Genomic DNA, 18,197 nt, shown 5'->3' with positions numbered 1-18,197 from the left:
ACCAGAGAAGATACAGATATGGGACAAATTTAACTTGTCAACCAATGAGTCTATAGTAGTGTGTTGGCATGTAAATATCAAAACAGAATATATTGAAGGACTAATCTTCAGCAGACTGTCATGCTAAGTGATAGGCTGTTGCATAGATCGTGAGGTGAACTTGGCCTTGGTGAGCCTAACTGCTGCCGAAAAAAGCCAGGCGACTGGGGGCCGGTCTAAGTTAACAGTTACTATTGATAGCAAAGGATTTGGGCCAAACCATGGTGGTGAAAGGATTGATAGAAGACGCATCCAACACTATGACTTTAATTTGACTTGACATGTCCAATCAATACACATCATTGCTGCGAATCCGTAGCCTCTGCCACTCGGGTAGCTTGGTCATTGGAGCAGAACACGTCAAGGAGTGGCAGGGCTCGTTTTCGCAGCAATACACATCAGTGCTCCAAACAAGGAATGTTATTTTGGGAAATGTAATTTTTTTGTCTATATAATAATGGTTAGAATAATAATACTGGTATTGTTCATTATTTTTGAATTTGCAAGTTTAATAGTGGCAGAAAAAGGACATTACTAGTAAATCTCAGAGGTATTTTGTATCTCTTTGTTAAAATGTGCATACAGATATATATCCTTGGATGGTTGGATTGCGTGACTCAACAATATAGGATTTTGATATTTAAATTAAGTTTAATAGAAATGAAATATAACTTGGAACTACTTACAACTCAAAAGACCATTCATTGCATTCAACTGTACACTTGTGGAAAGAAATGAGTGCAACACACCTGAATGTAGAATCGTAAGATCTTTTCACAAAGAAACTGCAAAAAAAGGATCATTCTATACAAACTCTATTACATTTCTGTGCAAACACCATTTGAAAATAAATTAGATTGACTGCAAATTGATGCAATGAATTTTAAAAATCTCTTTCAAAAGTGTTAATTTTTCTTTTCAATTTCCATACATCTATTCTGACACCACACTGCCTATCAATTTAATCATACCCTCCTTTCACGTCAAAACCATACATCTAATCCACGACATGTGTGAAGGCATATTCAACATGTTAGAGTAAAAAAACATCGGCATGATATAAAAGCAAATTCTGTTTATGCAAAAGTTACAAAATAGGCAGTGAAAAGTTAGTGTCTCTTGATATGTTGATATAACCTGGCATCTGTTCTGAAAATTAATTTCTCTTTTGTCATATGCTTGAGAGAAAAGAGTTGAAGATGTGTACATATATTATTTGGTTACTTCACATCTTTGAAGTGACAAAAGCTGCAACTCTGGATGGTGTTTTCATCATTCTTGTTCTAGAAACTGGTTAGATTTCCTTTTTAAGCTCCCTGGAGTAATTTGAAACTAACAAAAATCAACCTTGCCGACACAACATTGTGTTATCCTGTATAATATGGTGTGCGCAGCTATTATTCATATACCGGTATTCTAGTCAAGACTTAAAATTAATCACATGGTCAACAATGAATTTTAACATTACATAATGTACAGGCCGGGTTTACAAGTTCAAAACTTTGGCATTTTGACATAGCTTTCAGATTACAAAACAAGAATCTTATCTTTTACAAACAGAACAAAATTTACAAGCACTTTTGAAGTTTAACCCATTATCCTGCAAGTTGATATGTCACTATCACATACACTTGGTTCAAACAAATGAGGCGCAACATGCCCCATACGTTGCATGCTAACAAAGAGTTGAACAACATTTGGAATAATCTCAAAAAATAGAGTCTGTGAACATAATTGTTACTGACTTGACCCACTCTTACATATCATGCCAAGAAGGTGACAATATACATATAGGTTTTGGCTAAATACTGCATTTTACTGATTTTGGCAGATAGGAAAGTGACAAGCCTGGGAGGACACATGGCAAAGTACACTGTTGCAGCTTTGGCTTTGATATGCAGACTACCAACATTTCTACAAGGTCTATCGAAGCACTGCAGATTCTTTGTTCAGTGCTCTTCAAGCCTTATACTTTATTGTATAAGGTAAGAAGTGAAGAATTATGGTACCTACTAGCAAAGCCAGACAAACCCAGATGTTGAAAGAAAATACATTAACGTAGTTTTATCTCAAAACTGAAGTCTTAATCTTGTGATGATGTATTTCATTTCAAAAATAACCTAAAACCTTGAAACATTTCAAGTGCTTTCACAAAACATATTTCAATTTTCACTTCTTGATAAATATTGTGCAAAAGAGAAATCATTACACATTGCAGATCTATATTACAGAATAAATTCCTAGTCCCTGGTCAGACAGGCACCCTCCTCAGGGTAAAGTTCACCATTTACCCCTCTTTGACCAGTCCTTTGGCTGCCAATGCAGACACTTTGGATCAATTCTAATTTTCCTCTTCTGCATGGCCTTCATGTGTCCATCAGTGACATCCTTGCACAGTGTTACAATATACTGACCCTTGTAGTAGTTTATCAGGGCAAGATGTTGCAAGGTAGATATCACATCCTCCTTCCTTATGCTGGTCATCTCACATATCTCATTGATGGTGATCTGTGGCCGCTCACCATTCTCCCCTTTGAGATTCAACAGAATTTCAAAGATGGCCTGAGACCAGTAGCTCCTGTACGACAGAAGTCCCAAGTCAGACAGGGGCTTTTCTGGAGACCCAGTTTTACCTTCAAACTTGGACAGGACGTAACTGAATTCAATCAGCAGCTTCCCATATCCCATTCTTTGGTACGGCGGCAAAGTTAGAATGCAAGCTACATTGTAGTCTTCTGTGGATTCTTTCTCTTTTGAGAAGTACCCTACTATATGATATCCACGAGAATCATACTCTGTCATAACATAAAACAAGAATGGGTCTGTGTCATAGTATAATGTTTTATGGTCCAAGAACAGTTTGGCTAGTAGACACAGGTTTTGTGAATAGTTCTTGTGTTTTCTTCCATCAATCTCAAAGAAAGATATGGTGTTTTTACGGTATATTTCATTTCCTGGTGGATGTTGTAGGTTACACTTTGCTCTGTGCCTCTGCAAACATTTGACACTCTTCATGTATTTCAGGCAAAACTCACACAGGTAGATAATTGGACAGTTTGTCAGCTCTATCGGATACGGTGAAAAGTACCAGGGTTTTATCCGGTGCCTGCCAAGTTCTACCATGTCGATGTTCTTCATCCGAGTGATTACGTCATCGTGTGTTTTATCCACTAAGCTACCTGTCTGCCTTGGTCCCTTGGTGGGTACCAGTGACTGGGGTGGCAAACTATCTTGCGAATCTTCGCTGTCAATCGGAAGTTTCCGTTTCCTGCCGGCAGTGGATTTGGTCCTGGCCATACCCCCATTCTGCAACTCCTTTTCTGGTGTTGATGCTCTTGAACTTGGTGCCTTGCCTTCCTTCTGAGGTGTTTTGTTGTCTTTCTTGGGAAACTGCAGCTTCTCTATATTAACCCGATCGACAGTAACCCACTCATCTAAACGTTTGTTGAAGTCTAAATAATGCACATAAAACATGGGATTCGCATCACCGTTGTCTTTTCGGCTGAGTACTTCTGCAAGAGGCCATTCATCGCTACCGGCCATCCTTACCGGAAGTCGACAGCCCTCTACCACCATATCGTAGACATGTAAACCATTCTCCGCCATCTTGAAACTATGTACGAAGACCGGCCTGTCGAAATTTTGACTTTTCTCTGCTACAGTCCGTAAAGGAATCCCGGCAACAGTATATTCAGAACCGCTGTTGCACTAGCTCTCTATGTAACCGAATATTTTCTGTCCAACCACCCGCTTGTGCGAGGTCTGATGGTTTCGGTTTTACCAACTTTCCCTGGGTGTTTCGTTGATCAACGAACAGTCCAACTGCTAGCTGAAGAGCCCGGATGACAAAATTTTCTCAAATATGTGAACGCCCTCTATGTCATAGTAGGGTAGAGGATAGTCGTCTGATCAACAAGAGCTACGAGCTCAGGCATATGCGTTTGAGACGAGAGGTCCTGGCATATGAGTTCACTTGTATCCATGACTGCAGATTTTGCATAGAGATTATGAATTTTAGTTGCTTGGTTCGAGTTTATTACTCTTTTGATAATACGAATTTCTCGATAATTTGCATTGTTTTTGATTTACTATAAGCTTATGAGAACTGTTTGATGATTTAGGTTATTAGCCTACATGTAGGCCTACTTGACTTTACTTTAAGGTAGGCCCTATTGCTCAAAAACATGCTCAGGGAGTATGGTGGTAAGGCAAAATTTACAAAATTCAACAAACACTGGATAAAGCTGCTGCTGGGGGAGGAACTTAAGTACAAGAAATAAATTTCGGAAGTGGTACTTTATCTCTGTGAGTAAAGATGTAGATGAACTTTTCTCCCCTCGACGACCGGTCACAACGAGAATCTCAGAAAATTATCCTGGTAACTATAACAGTTAAAAGCGATGCCATGAGTGTCAAAGTATCAAAACTCTATTTGATGTTTTTTTTTTTTTTTTTAATGTACCATCGTAAGGCTGCATTCACAAATAACGGTTGGGGTGGAGGAATCGCGATTCAAATCTTTTTTTAGACCCTCCCTCCCTCTATACTCTCAAAAATTAGTCCCCCCTCGATATCCTCAAAAATTTTCAAGTCCCCCCAATTATCATGCACGTAAAGAAAAAATAAACCTGTATTTGGCGTTTCTGCTCGCACATATTCAACATTACCTGTTATTAGCAGTTTGTAGGGCCATATTCCTAAGGCAAGTTCCTAAACTGATTCATTTTAAAACACATCAGAGGACATTTTTTGAATTATGAGTTAAAAGCCGACTCGAGTTAATCAATCTCGATCTTGCAAGGCCAATGGCACCTGCTGAAGACCACACAAAATGACGATCATGAGAGAGTATGCAAATTGTGAATTCCTGGCTACATTAGATGCTACTTATAAGTTTTACAAAATTGATTATACTGGAAGGTTGAAACTTTCTATCAAATACATGTTTTAATCTCTGAATTTTTTGTTGTAATAATAGTAATTCTGAATTATAGTCTTTACTGTACAAAGTTTTACTTTTGTGTTATTTTACGATGAAAATGTGAAAATTTAGAAAATCAAGCATGGTCACCTCATCTTTTTTCTTTAATATTTGATTATTCTCATATGCCAGAATTCAAAAATCCCTGATAACTTTCAAGTCTCCTGGTCTTCCATGTGTTGCTCTCTTGCCTGATCTTGTGTACAACTATGTTTCACTGTCATGAGTGTCACATCAACCGAACTCTTCAGCAACTTCAAAGTCAAAGCTATCTCTGTCACTGCCGGTATGCAGCCTGTGACAGTGACACTGCCCGCGGGCAGTAGCAGGGCAGTAGCTGTATTACGATAACTTTGATAATTTTGACAATAATTTCGTTCAGCCTATTTATACAACTGTATTCTTTTTCTACTTCCTACAGCGTGTTGAACTGTCCAGTATTCAGCTTGCCGCCACAGCCTATGAATATTTAGCCAGTGTTTGTATCATTCACAAATACTTTCAGTCTAGACTCTAATTGGATTATTACCCAATATTCATAAATGCAAGCTTTTGTCGACATTTTAATAATAATATTTGGTTTCAGCATGCTGTAGGGAGACAGCAAGAAAACTGTGTTAGATATACTACGTAGAAATATTGAAAAAAATTATCAACAGTTGCAGCTTCTGCCCCTATGCTAGGCCTACTTGTTTGGGTTTTTACAAAAATTCATACAGTTTTAGATTTTTTCGAGACAAAAGTAATGAAATGTGACAAAATGGTTCTAGATTTTGTTTAATTTTTACTAAAATTGCAACAATTGGATGACATTAAAATGTTATCAAATTTTCATTGAATTACCCACCAAACTTTCGAATCGTAAAAAAACGGGAACCAAAAAATTTTCAGGTGCCCCCCCCCAATAGGCAGAGCATAACTTTCTACCCCATAATAAGAGTGTCTTTTTCCTGGTCTTTTCCTTTAAAAATTCTCAGATAAGGGGTGTTTTGAAATTTTGCGGAACAAACATGAGTCATTTCTTACCGTCAGTCTAAACATATTTTGACAAAGGTTGTTCACTGTCAGATAAGCTTATGCTGACCGTGACTATTTAGGTTTTGCACCAAACTCATTGGAACAATTGCATCGCATTATTAGAGAGTTGGTTGTTCCGTAGAGGACCTTCAACATATAAAATCATACGGGACTGCTAGTTAGTCCTACCAGATGACCCCTGCATACTAGAATTAGAGGTGACCACAAAGACAGGTTTGCCTTATTTTAAGCAGGCATATTTTTCAAATTGCCATAATTATGCTTGTTTTGAATTAATTGCGTTTCTTTTGTGCGAATCGCTTTAATTGAACCACAAACTGACTATGATCAAATTTCTTGGATTCAACTGGAAAACGGTATTAATATATGCAGAGGTGTGTTATAATACTGGGAACACTTGACTGTTGACATCTTCCTGCAAGATGTATTGTTCTTGGTTTGTTTTGTTTTGTTTTTTGAGCTAATGTTTGTACGATTAATGGCTTTAAAAAAAAATCAAGATACTAAATTGTGTCAAAAAAGAAGATAGGATGAGATATTCTCCGGCCTTGAGTAGCTTGAAGTCCACATGTTTCCAGAGAACCAGCTGTGCGCGACACCACAAGGTCACTCACCTTTATGGTCACATGACAAATCACATGATACGCTGCTCGACAACAACAGTTTTGTGTGCCGGGCGCTGTGCTGGTGCACTTCACTGTTCACTATACCGTTGTCGGAACGTTCTGTGACCCAGTGTCCTCGTTGGACGAATGTTTCACTTTCACCAAACTTCTTCCACAATTTGCCATGTACGGTTTTAGCAGTTAGTTAGGCCCCAAAGCTTTGCCTTCCCGAAACCCCGCAATTCCGCGCAATCCGTAGTCAGTTGCAGAAGACCTACAAATACTTGTTGCAGGGGGCGTTTTTTCAAAATCTTGTTCTCGTTGTCGTAACATAACACTAAACTGCGACTAAAGTATGAAATACGAGATGGTGAACTATAAACTCGGAATGTTCCTACTGATTTTTCTGAGGATTCACGCGTCTTCGAGTAAGCCCAACGTTGTCATACTGTTTGCCGACGATGTCGGCTATGGAGATCTGGGCTGTTACGGTCACCCAACTTCTTTCACGCCAAACTTGAACAAAATGGCTGAAGACGGGCTTTTGTTGACTTCATTCTACAGTGCGGCCAATCTTTGCAGTCCATCGAGGTATATATCTTCTCAGTTTTGTGCGTATTATCGTTTTGAGTAGGTATACCATGGAGGTAGAAACCAGACTCTCACTTCTACCTTCATGGTATTCCATGTAAAATTGTGTATGTACCAGAAGAAGTCCATGGTATCTGATGGTGTGTCAGTGTACCTTGGGAGTGAACATTAATGGCTGAAGTTATTTCCACACCGTTTACAGGTCTATAAAAGCTGTACAATGATTTACACCAAGATAAGAAATTATGGATATTTATCAACAGGGACACTGAGAAAAAACAAAGTTAGAGATTCTAGTTTATATTGCGCAATGGTTTATATTCTATCTGAAATCATAATATAGAATACAGAGATCAACTTCACTTGCAGTGCATTTTGGCCATCAGAAATTGTTTGGACCTTTTCAAAGGAAGTCAATACTTGATAGAATATCTGGAGTTGTCAAGTATGAAATGACTTTTATTTGCTGATCTTTCCATATAATATATGCAAGGTGATGACAAAATTATTATTCTATTTTCAATATTTCATTAGAGCAGCTTTGTTGACTGGCCGTTATCAGATACGCTCTGGAATCTATCCATTTGTTCTGAGTCCGGACTCTACAGGTGGACTTCCAAGGAATGAGACCACCATTGCTCAGATCTTGAAGAACCAAGGATATCGGACAGCTATGATTGGTAAATGGGATCTTGGCATCGGCAAAGATTTGGTTCACTTTCCTACTAATTATGGATTTGAGAGATATTTTGGCATCCCATATGTCCATGGAGCATGTCCATGTGAGAAATGTTTCTATCCGAATGTGGGCTGTCAATGGAGTGTCTTTGGAGGTGACAAATGTGGATTTGACAACACATACTGTCCAATTTTCCAGGATACTAAAATCACCCAACAACCGGCTGACTTGATGACTCTTATGGAAGATTATTCCAGCTTTGCCAGAGATTTCATCTCACAAAGTGCACGGGAGGGAAGTCCATTCTTCCTGTACTATGCCTTCAACCACTGCCATTTTCCACAGTTTGCCGGGAAGAGGTTCCGGAATTTTACTGAGCGGGGAATCTACGGAGATTCCCTGGCTGAGATTGACTGGAGTGTTGGTCAGGTCATTGACCAACTCAGAGAGAATGGGATTGAAAACAATACGTTTGTCTTCTTCACCTCAGACAATGGGTAAGTAAATGATATCTATTTCTTTGGACTGTCACACTCAGATTCAGCAAAGTCCTTGACCTGTGGAGTCATTGCAGTGATTTCAATGAGCTGATCAGGGTAATTATTTGAAGCCCAGCAAAGCATTGTTAGACTCAACATTCATTTATGTCATGTCTAGTTAAACATCAGTACAACCAAAGTTGCTGGTATTAATAATTTATTGATGAGCTCAAAACAAAACTTTTTACAATTTTACTATAATGTTCACAGTTTGAGTATAGCAATGAATCTTTAAATGTGTAACAGCTGTAATAAAAACTTATCTTTTCACTATTTTAGTGCTGCATTGAGAGATATGTACTATGGTGGTAGTTCAGGTATGTTAAAATGTGGCAAGGCTACAACGTATGAAGGTGGACATAGAGTACCAGCTATTGCATACTGGCCAGGTGAGTATCTGTTCTAACCATGGCAACTAAATATGGCTTCTATAAGTTTGAACACGATCAACAAAAATATTTGCATAGATTACCCTATGATTTGCATATCTCAGGTTCAAGTAACTTGAAGTAGAGTTTCTTTTGAGCCGACCATACATGTTGCCAAAACTGTAGAAGGTTCACAAATATTAATCACAACTTCCTTCATATGTACAATGACGCCATTTTGTAATTAAGTCCTTTGAGTTTAGGCCATTTAAAGAAAATTCTTTGTTTTGCCGTCATTGGATTTTTGAAAAATCAACCAGCCAGCCAGGGAAAAAAAACACAGATAAAAAACACAAGTGGATTAACATAAGCTCAATTTTTATTTGGTTTCCTTTGGAAAAATAATATTTTTATTTGTTTTATAATGTTAACATTGTGTTTGTTTTCTTAATTTTCTCCGAAAACCTACCAGCATGTGGACGGCAAACAATAACTTTATTTAAAGTGCCCTTAGAGAACACTGTAACCAAAAAAAAGATGAAAATAATTTCTGAATTATCATAGATATGATAAAATTACTGGAAAGACGTCTACCTTTATGGCTGCATCTTTGGCATCTGTTAGATATCCTACACACTGTACCATAGTCTTTAGTTGCTACTACAAACGTAACATTTCCACTTGCATATATCCAGGTCAAATTTCACCAGGACAAAGGTCACCGGAGTTCACTACCACTCTAGATTTGCTTCCTACCATCACAAAGCTTGGTGGAGGTTCCCTGCCAAAGGTTACCATTGATGGGATGGACATGTCATCTGTATTGTTTCAACAGTCAAAGGTATCAGAATCTTCACAATTTGTTTCACCAAGCATTTATATCTAGCAGTATTATCATAATGGAGTTAGATAAAACTATTACACAGGCATAAAATTATTCCAGTAGTTCAAAACTTCGGAGACACGCAATTTTAAAAGGTGCTTTGTTTTTTATGGACTCATTGCATCTCAGTGAAAGGATAGTTTTTATCTATGAAATACACTGAACATACTATCAGCTCTGAAACCAAAAGTATTCAATAGAGTTTGCACCATGACAGTTTTGTTGTGTCTTCTCGTGCATCCTTGTTTACTATTCAAGGAACTTATCAATGAAACCTGTTTTTCCCTTTACTGAACACAGAGCCCACGTGATTCAATGTTCTATTACTCGGCATTTCCCGAGCAGAAGATTGGTGCATACGCTGTGAGATACAAAAACTTCAAGGCACATTACTACACAGAGGGCTCCCCACAGTCAGGAATGTACAACCCGGACGCAGACTGCCACCCAAACAACACAGTCAAACACAACCCTCCTCTCCTTTTTGACCTGAATGAAGACCCTGGTGAACTCTACAACCTGAACATGAAATCACAATATGCAAGTATATTGCTAGATATTGACAAATTGAAAATCAAGTTTGAAGCAGCTATGACATGGGGGACAAGCCAAGTGAACAAACCTAAAGATCGTAGGCTGGAACCATGTTGCAAGCCTGGATGTGATCCATTTCCATCCTGCTGCAGATGTGACTAGTTCAGATAATCAGCAATTACTGCTGAACAAAGATGACAGTGCATCATGGCACCAAATTGGGAATTTTCACCTGCAACAAATACATTCCAAATCCAAGAATTAAAATAAATGAACCAAGAGATCAGGATCAAGATCAAAACAGAATTTTAGGAAAGTGATGCAAAAGCTGAATTTTGAAAAGCGAAAGAAACCTATTGTCAGCAATCCTGTGCATGTGAAGAAAGGTAGAGTTTCATCTGTGATACAATGCACATATACATTACTCACTCGGATAAAATCATGGAAAAGCCAACACATAGTTCTTCCACCACTGGAGTAGAGAGACAGTGGTTAAAACTGAACATTACATTGTCTTTCAACCTTTCTCTTCAAAAAGTTACACAGAATGGTTCTCTTGCAAAAACACATTATTTCTGTCTAGACTGTACATTGAAGCAGTCCTTACCTTGTGACTGGCACAAAAGAAATCAAAGAAAAGACTTTGGAACTGAATAGAATTTTGTTCAAATTTCTGTTATCACATAATTAGCATATCTTACATTTCCTGTAGTACACACTGGTATAACATGTGTTAATAGTCTCACTGTACTGGGAAACCTACAACTGCAAGCAGTTTTGTGGTATTACTAGAAATTATGTATCATGTAAACATGAATTGACATGACATTGATTATGAAAATGGTTTGCACTTATTGCTAAGATGCAAATGTCTGTAAGGATAACTACACAGCATTGTGATAAAAGTTTTTGTGAGTTTGCAGACCAGCTTTTGACTTGCCAGTATCCTTACTTTGTAGTGGAGCATCAGATTCCCCCTGCAGTGAGATTTACAGATTTTGACTACAAACAGGTATACAGGAAATAGTAAATTCTGGATGTTTATGTTTTTCATGTCTCAGTAATTTGTACAATTTACGCAGACCTTTCTTCTATCACAATAGATATATTGTGACAATACTCATCAGAGAAGACGTTTACTTTTTTCCATAAAGAGAAATTTTATTTCATATAATACTGAAAGTGTATTATTATTCTTCAAATGAGAATGCCTTTGGAATTTTTTAATCAAATTTCATGTACTTACAGCATCAACTCTCATTCACACTTAGTCATCTGTTGTGCCACAATTTGTAGACACATTCGTAGATTACATTTTGATAAAGTTTATTATTCAAGTGCCTTTGTAATGTTTTATTTTTTATCGGGATTGATAATAACACCACAAAAGTTATTCACTTAAGCTGTTGTGCTTGCATAATATGGAGGACAGTATGAGCTGGCAGAGTGGTTTCTTGGTTACTTTGCCTTCCGTTTTTTTAAATTTCGTTTGTGGACATCACAGTATCAGCATGAAATGAAATAATACCCTGCCTACATCCCTGTTCGTGGACATCACAGTATCAGCATGAAATGAAGTAATACCCTGCCTACATCCCTGTTCGTGGACATCACAGTATCAGCATGAAATGAAATAATACCCTGCCTACATCCCTGTTCGTGGACATCACAGTATCAGCATGAAATGAAATAATACCCTGCCTACATCCCTGTTCGTGGACATCACAGTATCAGCATGAAATGAAATAATACCCTGCCTACATCCCTGTTCGTGGACATCACAGTATCAGCATGAAATGAAATAATACCCTGCCTACATCCCTGTTCGTGGACATCACAGTATCAGCATGAAATGAAATAATACCCTGCCTACATCCCTGTTCGTGGACATCACAGTATCAGCATGAAATGAAATAATACCCTGCCTACATCCCTGTTCGTGGACATCACAGTATCAGCATGAAATGAAATAATACCCTGCCTACATCCCTGTTTGTGGACATCACAGTATCAGCATGAAATGAAATAACACCCTGCCTACATCCCTGAGGCACATAAATTTTTGACCAGGCTGGTAAAATTTTGCAGTTACTGATAGATAGTTTCAGTTCAGGTACTGATTTGCCCGGGCCTGTAGCTTTTCAAATTTACCTGCCCAGATGCCTTGTTGCAATTACTTTACCATGGAGCTCCTTCACTGGCATAGAAACCAATGTATTTGCTGTCTTGTGACATGAGTCTTTCAGCTCACCATGGGAAGATTTACTGGGAAATGCCTGTAGTACCAATAGTTCATGGTTTTATCCATGATGGAAAAAGAAGGATCTATTGTCACAAAATGATTTAATTATCATCTGGTGGACCAAGTTGACAGCAAAACTTGGTTGATTGAACAATTATGAATAACTGTCAACCAGTGTTGGCAATAGTGCAAAGCTAAGCCAAAGTAGTTGAAAATATTTCCAGAACACATCTGTTTTGACAAAAGTATTTGTTTATTCCATTAAGCAATTCCAACTTCCAAGTCTCACATGAAAAGATACAGACTTTTCTAATTCCAGTAGTAATCATGTGAAAATTCATCTGAAAATTCAATCTTAAATTTCACAAATTTTTTGACAGTTTTTGAGGATTATTGAGATATGGGGAGAGGATGGGTAAAAATTGCAGGGTTAGTGGTGCCCACCACAACAAGTAAATATATTCTGATAATACATGTGTATTAATTTCACTGTCAAAATTGTAATACCACCAATCATAATGGCTGTCTGTGGTCCATCACTGAAAAGTACTTAGATCATCAAATGCATGAAAAAACAGGATGTTAAAAGCATATCAATAACCCATTGCTGAAGTACATGCCTGCATTTAAGAGGCAGAAATGACACCGATGCCACAAAAAAGACAAATCAGATACATTAGTATATAAAAAACATTTTGAAAATTGTGACAGTTTGAGTAATTTATAGTCATCATATGTTTTATTTGACTGTTTTGACTTGTAGATGAAATAACAATCTGTCAACAGATGTCCATGCACACATGATGTCTTCCATGCTCTAACAATCGTAAATGACTCAAAGTGTACTCAGGAATTCAATGACCAGAAAAGCCTGGTACACTGTAGCAATGCTCGCAGTGGTAGGTTTGATACTAAATACAGAAACACACTGGTGACATTGGCTTCAACAGACAGAAATTTGGACAAATTAGTTGTTTTGCATATTTTTTATGTAGATTGTGCTCTGTGGCCTTATTACATGATCATCACTGTAGTCATCAAACAATATTGATGCATTTCATCTAAAATTTCACACATATTCATTTTCAATATCAATGGTAGTACTTAGAGATCGTTTGAAATCACGTCATAACAAAGGAAGCACTCTGCTCATCTTGCATTCTCTCACACAATATCCATAGCATCGTTGACATGGAATATCTGAGTCAAATAGCCCGCCAGTTTCTTCTGATTGTCCTTATCAAAGAGGTAAAAATGACCACCTGGCAACACATACGATGAAAAGTCACCCTTCGATAGATCTCCCCAGGCTGTTGAAAAAAAATAAAGTGGTAAATTGACATTCAGAAATGAGGATGTCTGATGTATCTTTATAAACAAAGGAAAGCTGCCAACTCTGATCGACTTAAAACATCAGAAACCAGAAGATTTGCAACAAAGTAATCGGCTACAACTAGAATCTGGCAACCAAAGTCATCTTGATAATCAACACACCTTTCATATCATGTGGTCTGTCTTCACTGCCATCGAAAGTAGTCACTGGGCAAGTAAGAACTGGACCTGATGCTGGATATTCAAAGCTGTGAGACAGAAACACAGAAATGAAAACTGTAACAGTAAACAACACAATACAACTGAATGAAGCGTGATTTTTAACTTTTGCCTGAAAACATGTCAAGAGTCATCAGTGAAAACAATGAGTTTTGGCTAGACCATGACAGTGATGTAATTCAATTGTGTATTGTGTATTTTTGTATTTGTCTTTAGCAGACAAAATGTAGTAAAATGTGAGGGTAATGTGGGTTGTCAACGAACCTTTTTTCTACAGTTATATGTACTCTACATTCAAACATTATGATCTGTGAAGGTCAGACATTGGTTGATAAATTCAAACACAAGAACAGTTGAAATACCATTTCTTTTAATATTTTTTACATATTTTTCTACATTGTATCAGTATTCTGTTCAAATCCTATAAAATTAACATGGAAATTGCCAAAATCCTTTCGATTTCATCTTCCCTTTTAAACTTTGTGGAGATTTTGAAGAAATTTGCTTCATGATCTTATTACAAGTTTCGCATTGTTGGCAGCTTGGGGTCACTGAATACTGATTGTCTCCTCTGGAATCGCAAACCCTCAACCTATACCCCCCCTGGCATGCTGAAGACCGCAAGAAACACACATTGTACTTTTAATGATAAATATCTTTTCTTCTGGTTGTGGTTGGAAACAAAGGGCTTGATGATAAATCAACTTGATGATAAACCTTCACTTTTCCTCATTCTAAATTGCAGAGCTTTGTTCCTTGAATTTACACAAGAAAAGTACTGGTGTAAAACTCTTTACTTATACTATAAAGAAATATTCTAACCTGTAATTTTCTACGAGTTTGAAATCTGATTTTAATGTTGGTATGAAAAGTTTCATCAATTCTTTGTTGTCTGAGACCTCTTTAGGCGTGCCGCCAATCTCAATTATCTTCTTTGTGAATTCATCGTCAGGCAACCTGGATAAATGTGACGTATTTGCCTTACGTAGTTCTGACTGTAAACAATAGGTGATACCACAATGCTGTTACTAAAATGCTTTGGAAGATAAATAATTTATAAATAAATTTTGTATATTCAGATGAGTTTCTGTAAACTGAATGAAACCATACAAATTCCTGTTTTGGGTAAAAAATAGTGAAAACAAATGACTGAAATATTTTTTCACATGACTCAGTGTTTTTGTGTACAGTGATGAAGATCTTACTTCTGCCATTTTACTGTGACTACAGGATGAAAACACTGATTTTAGAACAATTACACTCTCCATTTCTGTTTCAAGACCCTACATTCTGCACTAAGTTTTTTTGTTCTACCATGCTGTTTAACTATACTGCTAATCTTGAATCTTGCTGACTGACATTATCAAAGGAGGACCCTTCTTCTCTTTTTGTCACTTTTAAAACTTTTTCTGCAAAAGCAGATATAATGACAAGTGTTATATAGTTCAAAATACATTACAATTTTCTTTAGGCATTTCTTTAGGCATCATGTGTACGATCCTTATTCCATAACTTCCACAGATCTAACCAACTACATATTTGCAAAATGAGCCAAAATTTCTGATGGACAAAGTGACCTCAAAGTGTCATCCTGAAAAATTACTATAGAGTATTTTCCCTTGCACAACAAATGGCTCTCATGCTAATATGACACAGGAACAGGCAATATTAGGTAATAACTTCTAAATATTCTGTACAGAGAGTTGGCTAGTGATTTATTTTGGCTATTAGCCCGTGGACTGGTGGATCTGAAATGATATCCTCTCGCAACCAACTATTTTGGCAAATGCAGCATCATACTAACTTGTGACTTACGTGAGGAGCTGATGTTCCAGACACTGTCAAATGAAGTGGCTCCATCTTGTGATTCTCCTTCAGATACCTTGCAATTTCAAATCCTAGATGTGCTCCCATGCTGTAAATTATTTGAAAAGCATCAAAAACATGTTTTAAGGATTTTTATTAAAAGGATGCTAACACCAACACAGTCACTCACTGTTATAATGATCACCACCACCACTATCATCATTTTTTGTCATCATGGCAACCACTGTCACTACTGTGATTAAAATTAATATGCATATCATCAAAATGTCTTTAAATTGCTGGGCACACCACAAAGTTATATATTCATCATTATCATCAGCATCCTTGTTGTCACCACCACAATAATAATGAAGGTAATAAAGATTAAAAAATGATGATACACAGGAACAAGATACTGTACCTGTGTCCAAAGAAAGCAAACGGTTTCTCTTTGAATTCTGGAAGCAGCGTCTGTGTTACTTCCTTGACAAGAGTCGCTGCGTCTTCATAGCGTGGTTCTCCATACCTTGACTCCCTGCCTGGTAACCTTATGGAACACACTGTGTGGAAAGAGTGAGACATATACCAGAAGATTGACTAGACTGAAAGATCTGTCGCTCAAAGATGCTCTCAACGCTCCCACCTGGGAGCTGAGAGAGCGCCCTCAAGTGGCGGATTTCCCAGTATAATGATGTACATGACTTTCTATAATACTTCCCTTGCTAAAGATGTACATAAAATAAATTGGAGGTAATACAACACAAAGATTTTATCAACAGCAAAAGGTTTAACATTCTTTCCTTTTTAAAATTCTCAGTAGGTAACCAACAGAACATTAATATCTTAAAATGATTTCACGATTTACCGATTGTTTAATACTTATTAGAGGGTACAATAACGATTTTCAGTGTACAAAAAATATTATGATCTCTCTGCAATACATGCTTTTCAAATATTTCTATATGTAACTTGATTTGTGTAAGTCTGTTTACAATGAATGTATTAAAAAACAAGAAACACTTAAACAAAAATAAACTAGTGATTAATATCAACAAATCAAAATATTAGATATTTATTGATAGAAATATTCATGTCATTGCAGTTTGGAAACATTTAAAAAACTGTCATTTTCAACTGTACAGTTGCTACAGTATGTGACTGCATAAAAGTACTGATGCAGATGCAAACTTTGGCATCTTCACACAGGTTGAGGAAATTCTCATTTTTGACTTCTTTTGAAGCATAATTTCTTCTCTACATGTAGGTTTTGACCAATTTAGAAATTCAATATAATGGCATACTGGTATGTATTTCAGTTTGCATTGAGTCTGGTGAGGTTTTTGAATTCAACAATGGGTGTCTGTGTAGCCTATTAGGTGCTCCAATTTCAGTCAAGATTTCTGAGAATATGCATCACTACCTACCCTTTCCAAATGCAATTTATAGAGTTGATATAGTTAAAAATGAGTATCATTTGTTGCCACGAGATTTATGTATAATGACACAATATCATAAGCATTTATAAAAAAATCTTGAGTCAGCATTACTCTCATGTAGAGAAAAAAAATTACCAATATATGTGACACCATGGACCGTGATACATTTTCTTGAAATGGCTGAGTCTTCTACTTGTCTTGATCTGAGTCTTTTCTGAAAGTTTTCTGGAAAAATTACAAATTGCAATGACACATTCCTGCATTTCTACATACAAATCAATTATGGCCAACACTGCAAACCATACGAATCAGAAGGTGAGACCATAGTAATTCACGACGCGAGTCTTCACCGTAAGGTCTAGAATTTTATACCACACCACTGCGCTGCCCCTCTATAATTAATACGACACTTACCCTCAACAGTGCTTGGAAAGATTTTCCCCCACTGTCCATAAAAGCCAGCCCCTCCTCCCGCCCAGGGGAAACAGTACAGCCTGTACTGCGCGGCGGGTTTGGCGATCCGGTGCACCAGTCTGTCCGACATCGATTATCTCTGTTGGTTTACCGCAAACTTCAACCTACTAAATTTACGGAGCACAGAATTCAGTCATGGAAGCTATGCTCAGTATTCCATACACAAATACATGTAATTACACCTTGGCAAGATCATGTACCCCTCTCCAATATATTACTACTTGTACAGTGGCGGGATAAACCTCCGATGTTCGACTATGCCGACAAACGAAACAATTCTGTGTCGAAAGGTTCAGAAAACTACGGATCGTGCGGAAAATTCCGATTAATATACCGGTACCGGTAAAAATTAGCGAAGCAGGATCAGGATGTCACTCCTTTCAGTTCAAAGCCTTCTTACTTCCGGGTTACGTTCGAAGCTTGCTCTAAAT

The 18,197-nt window shown here is 37.3% G+C and overlaps 3 protein-coding genes across 4 annotated transcripts; 1 reads left to right on the top strand and 2 right to left on the bottom strand.

Moving 5' to 3' along the window:
* Positions 1-674: 674 nt before the first annotated feature.
* LOC139141167 (histone acetyltransferase KAT5-like) lies at positions 675-3,862 on the bottom strand. Its single transcript, XM_070710782.1, has one exon. The coding sequence runs from the start codon at positions 3,643-3,645 to the stop codon at positions 2,320-2,322; it is 1,326 nt and encodes a 441-aa protein (XP_070566883.1). The 5' UTR covers positions 3,646-3,862; the 3' UTR covers positions 675-2,319.
* Positions 3,863-6,684: 2,822 nt separating this feature from the next.
* Positions 6,685-11,594, top strand: LOC139141165 (arylsulfatase A-like). Its single transcript, XM_070710779.1, has 5 exons — positions 6,685-7,254; positions 7,789-8,430; positions 8,752-8,861; positions 9,536-9,681; positions 10,024-11,594. Exons 1-5 carry the CDS (start codon positions 7,019-7,021, stop codon positions 10,417-10,419), a joined length of 1,530 nt encoding a protein of 509 aa, XP_070566880.1. The 5' UTR covers positions 6,685-7,018; the 3' UTR covers positions 10,420-11,594.
* Positions 11,595-12,733: 1,139 nt separating this feature from the next.
* On the bottom strand, positions 12,734-18,195 carry LOC139141166 (S-acyl fatty acid synthase thioesterase, medium chain-like). Of its 2 annotated transcripts, XM_070710780.1 has the most exons (7): positions 17,707-18,195; positions 17,428-17,517; positions 16,278-16,416; positions 15,866-15,965; positions 14,873-15,045; positions 13,994-14,079; positions 12,734-13,809 (listed from the first exon to the last, which is right to left on the bottom strand). In XM_070710780.1, the coding sequence occupies exons 1-7, from the start codon at positions 17,834-17,836 to the stop codon at positions 13,664-13,666; spliced, it is 864 nt and encodes a 287-aa protein (XP_070566881.1). In that variant the 5' UTR covers positions 17,837-18,195; the 3' UTR covers positions 12,734-13,663. The 2 variants fall into 2 exon arrangements, with proteins under 2 accessions (XP_070566881.1, XP_070566882.1); XM_070710781.1 differs by lacking the exon at positions 17,428-17,517 and having other exon boundaries at positions 17,707-18,192.
* Between the last annotated feature and the right edge of the window lie 2 nt (positions 18,196-18,197).

The sequence above is a fragment of the Ptychodera flava genome, chromosome 9, assembly GCF_041260155.1.
Source record: "Ptychodera flava strain L36383 chromosome 9, AS_Pfla_20210202, whole genome shotgun sequence".
Taxonomy (NCBI): domain Eukaryota; kingdom Metazoa; phylum Hemichordata; class Enteropneusta; family Ptychoderidae; genus Ptychodera; species Ptychodera flava.
The sequence above is the reverse complement of the archived record's forward strand: the minus strand, read 5'-3'. Positions and strand labels throughout refer to the sequence as shown.

What these genes read in the sequence shown, in the direction of transcription:
- LOC139141166 (XM_070710780.1), bottom strand. Translation starts at nt 17,836, where the DNA reads ATGTCGGACAGACTGGTGCACCGGATCGCCAAACCCGCCGCGCAGTAC. An exon ending in CTTTCCAAGCACTGTTGAGG is followed by an intron (nt 17,518 to 17,706) that starts GTAAGTGTCGTA and finishes TAATTTTTCCAG; the next exon opens with AAAACTTTCAGAAAAGACTC. An exon ending in TTTGCTTTCTTTGGACACAG is followed by an intron (nt 15,966 to 16,277) that starts GTACAGTATCTT and finishes AATAATTTACAG; the next exon opens with CATGGGAGCACATCTAGGAT.
- LOC139141165 (XM_070710779.1), top strand. Translation starts at nt 7,019, where the DNA reads ATGAAATACGAGATGGTGAACTATAAACTCGGAATGTTCCTACTGATT. An exon ending in AATCTTTGCAGTCCATCGAG is followed by an intron (nt 7,255 to 7,788) that starts GTATATATCTTC and finishes ATATTTCATTAG; the next exon opens with AGCAGCTTTGTTGACTGGCC. An exon ending in TTCTTCACCTCAGACAATGG is followed by an intron (nt 8,431 to 8,751) that starts GTAAGTAAATGA and finishes TCACTATTTTAG; the next exon opens with TGCTGCATTGAGAGATATGT.
- LOC139141167 (XM_070710782.1), bottom strand. Translation starts at nt 3,645, where the DNA reads ATGGCGGAGAATGGTTTACATGTCTACGATATGGTGGTAGAGGGCTGT.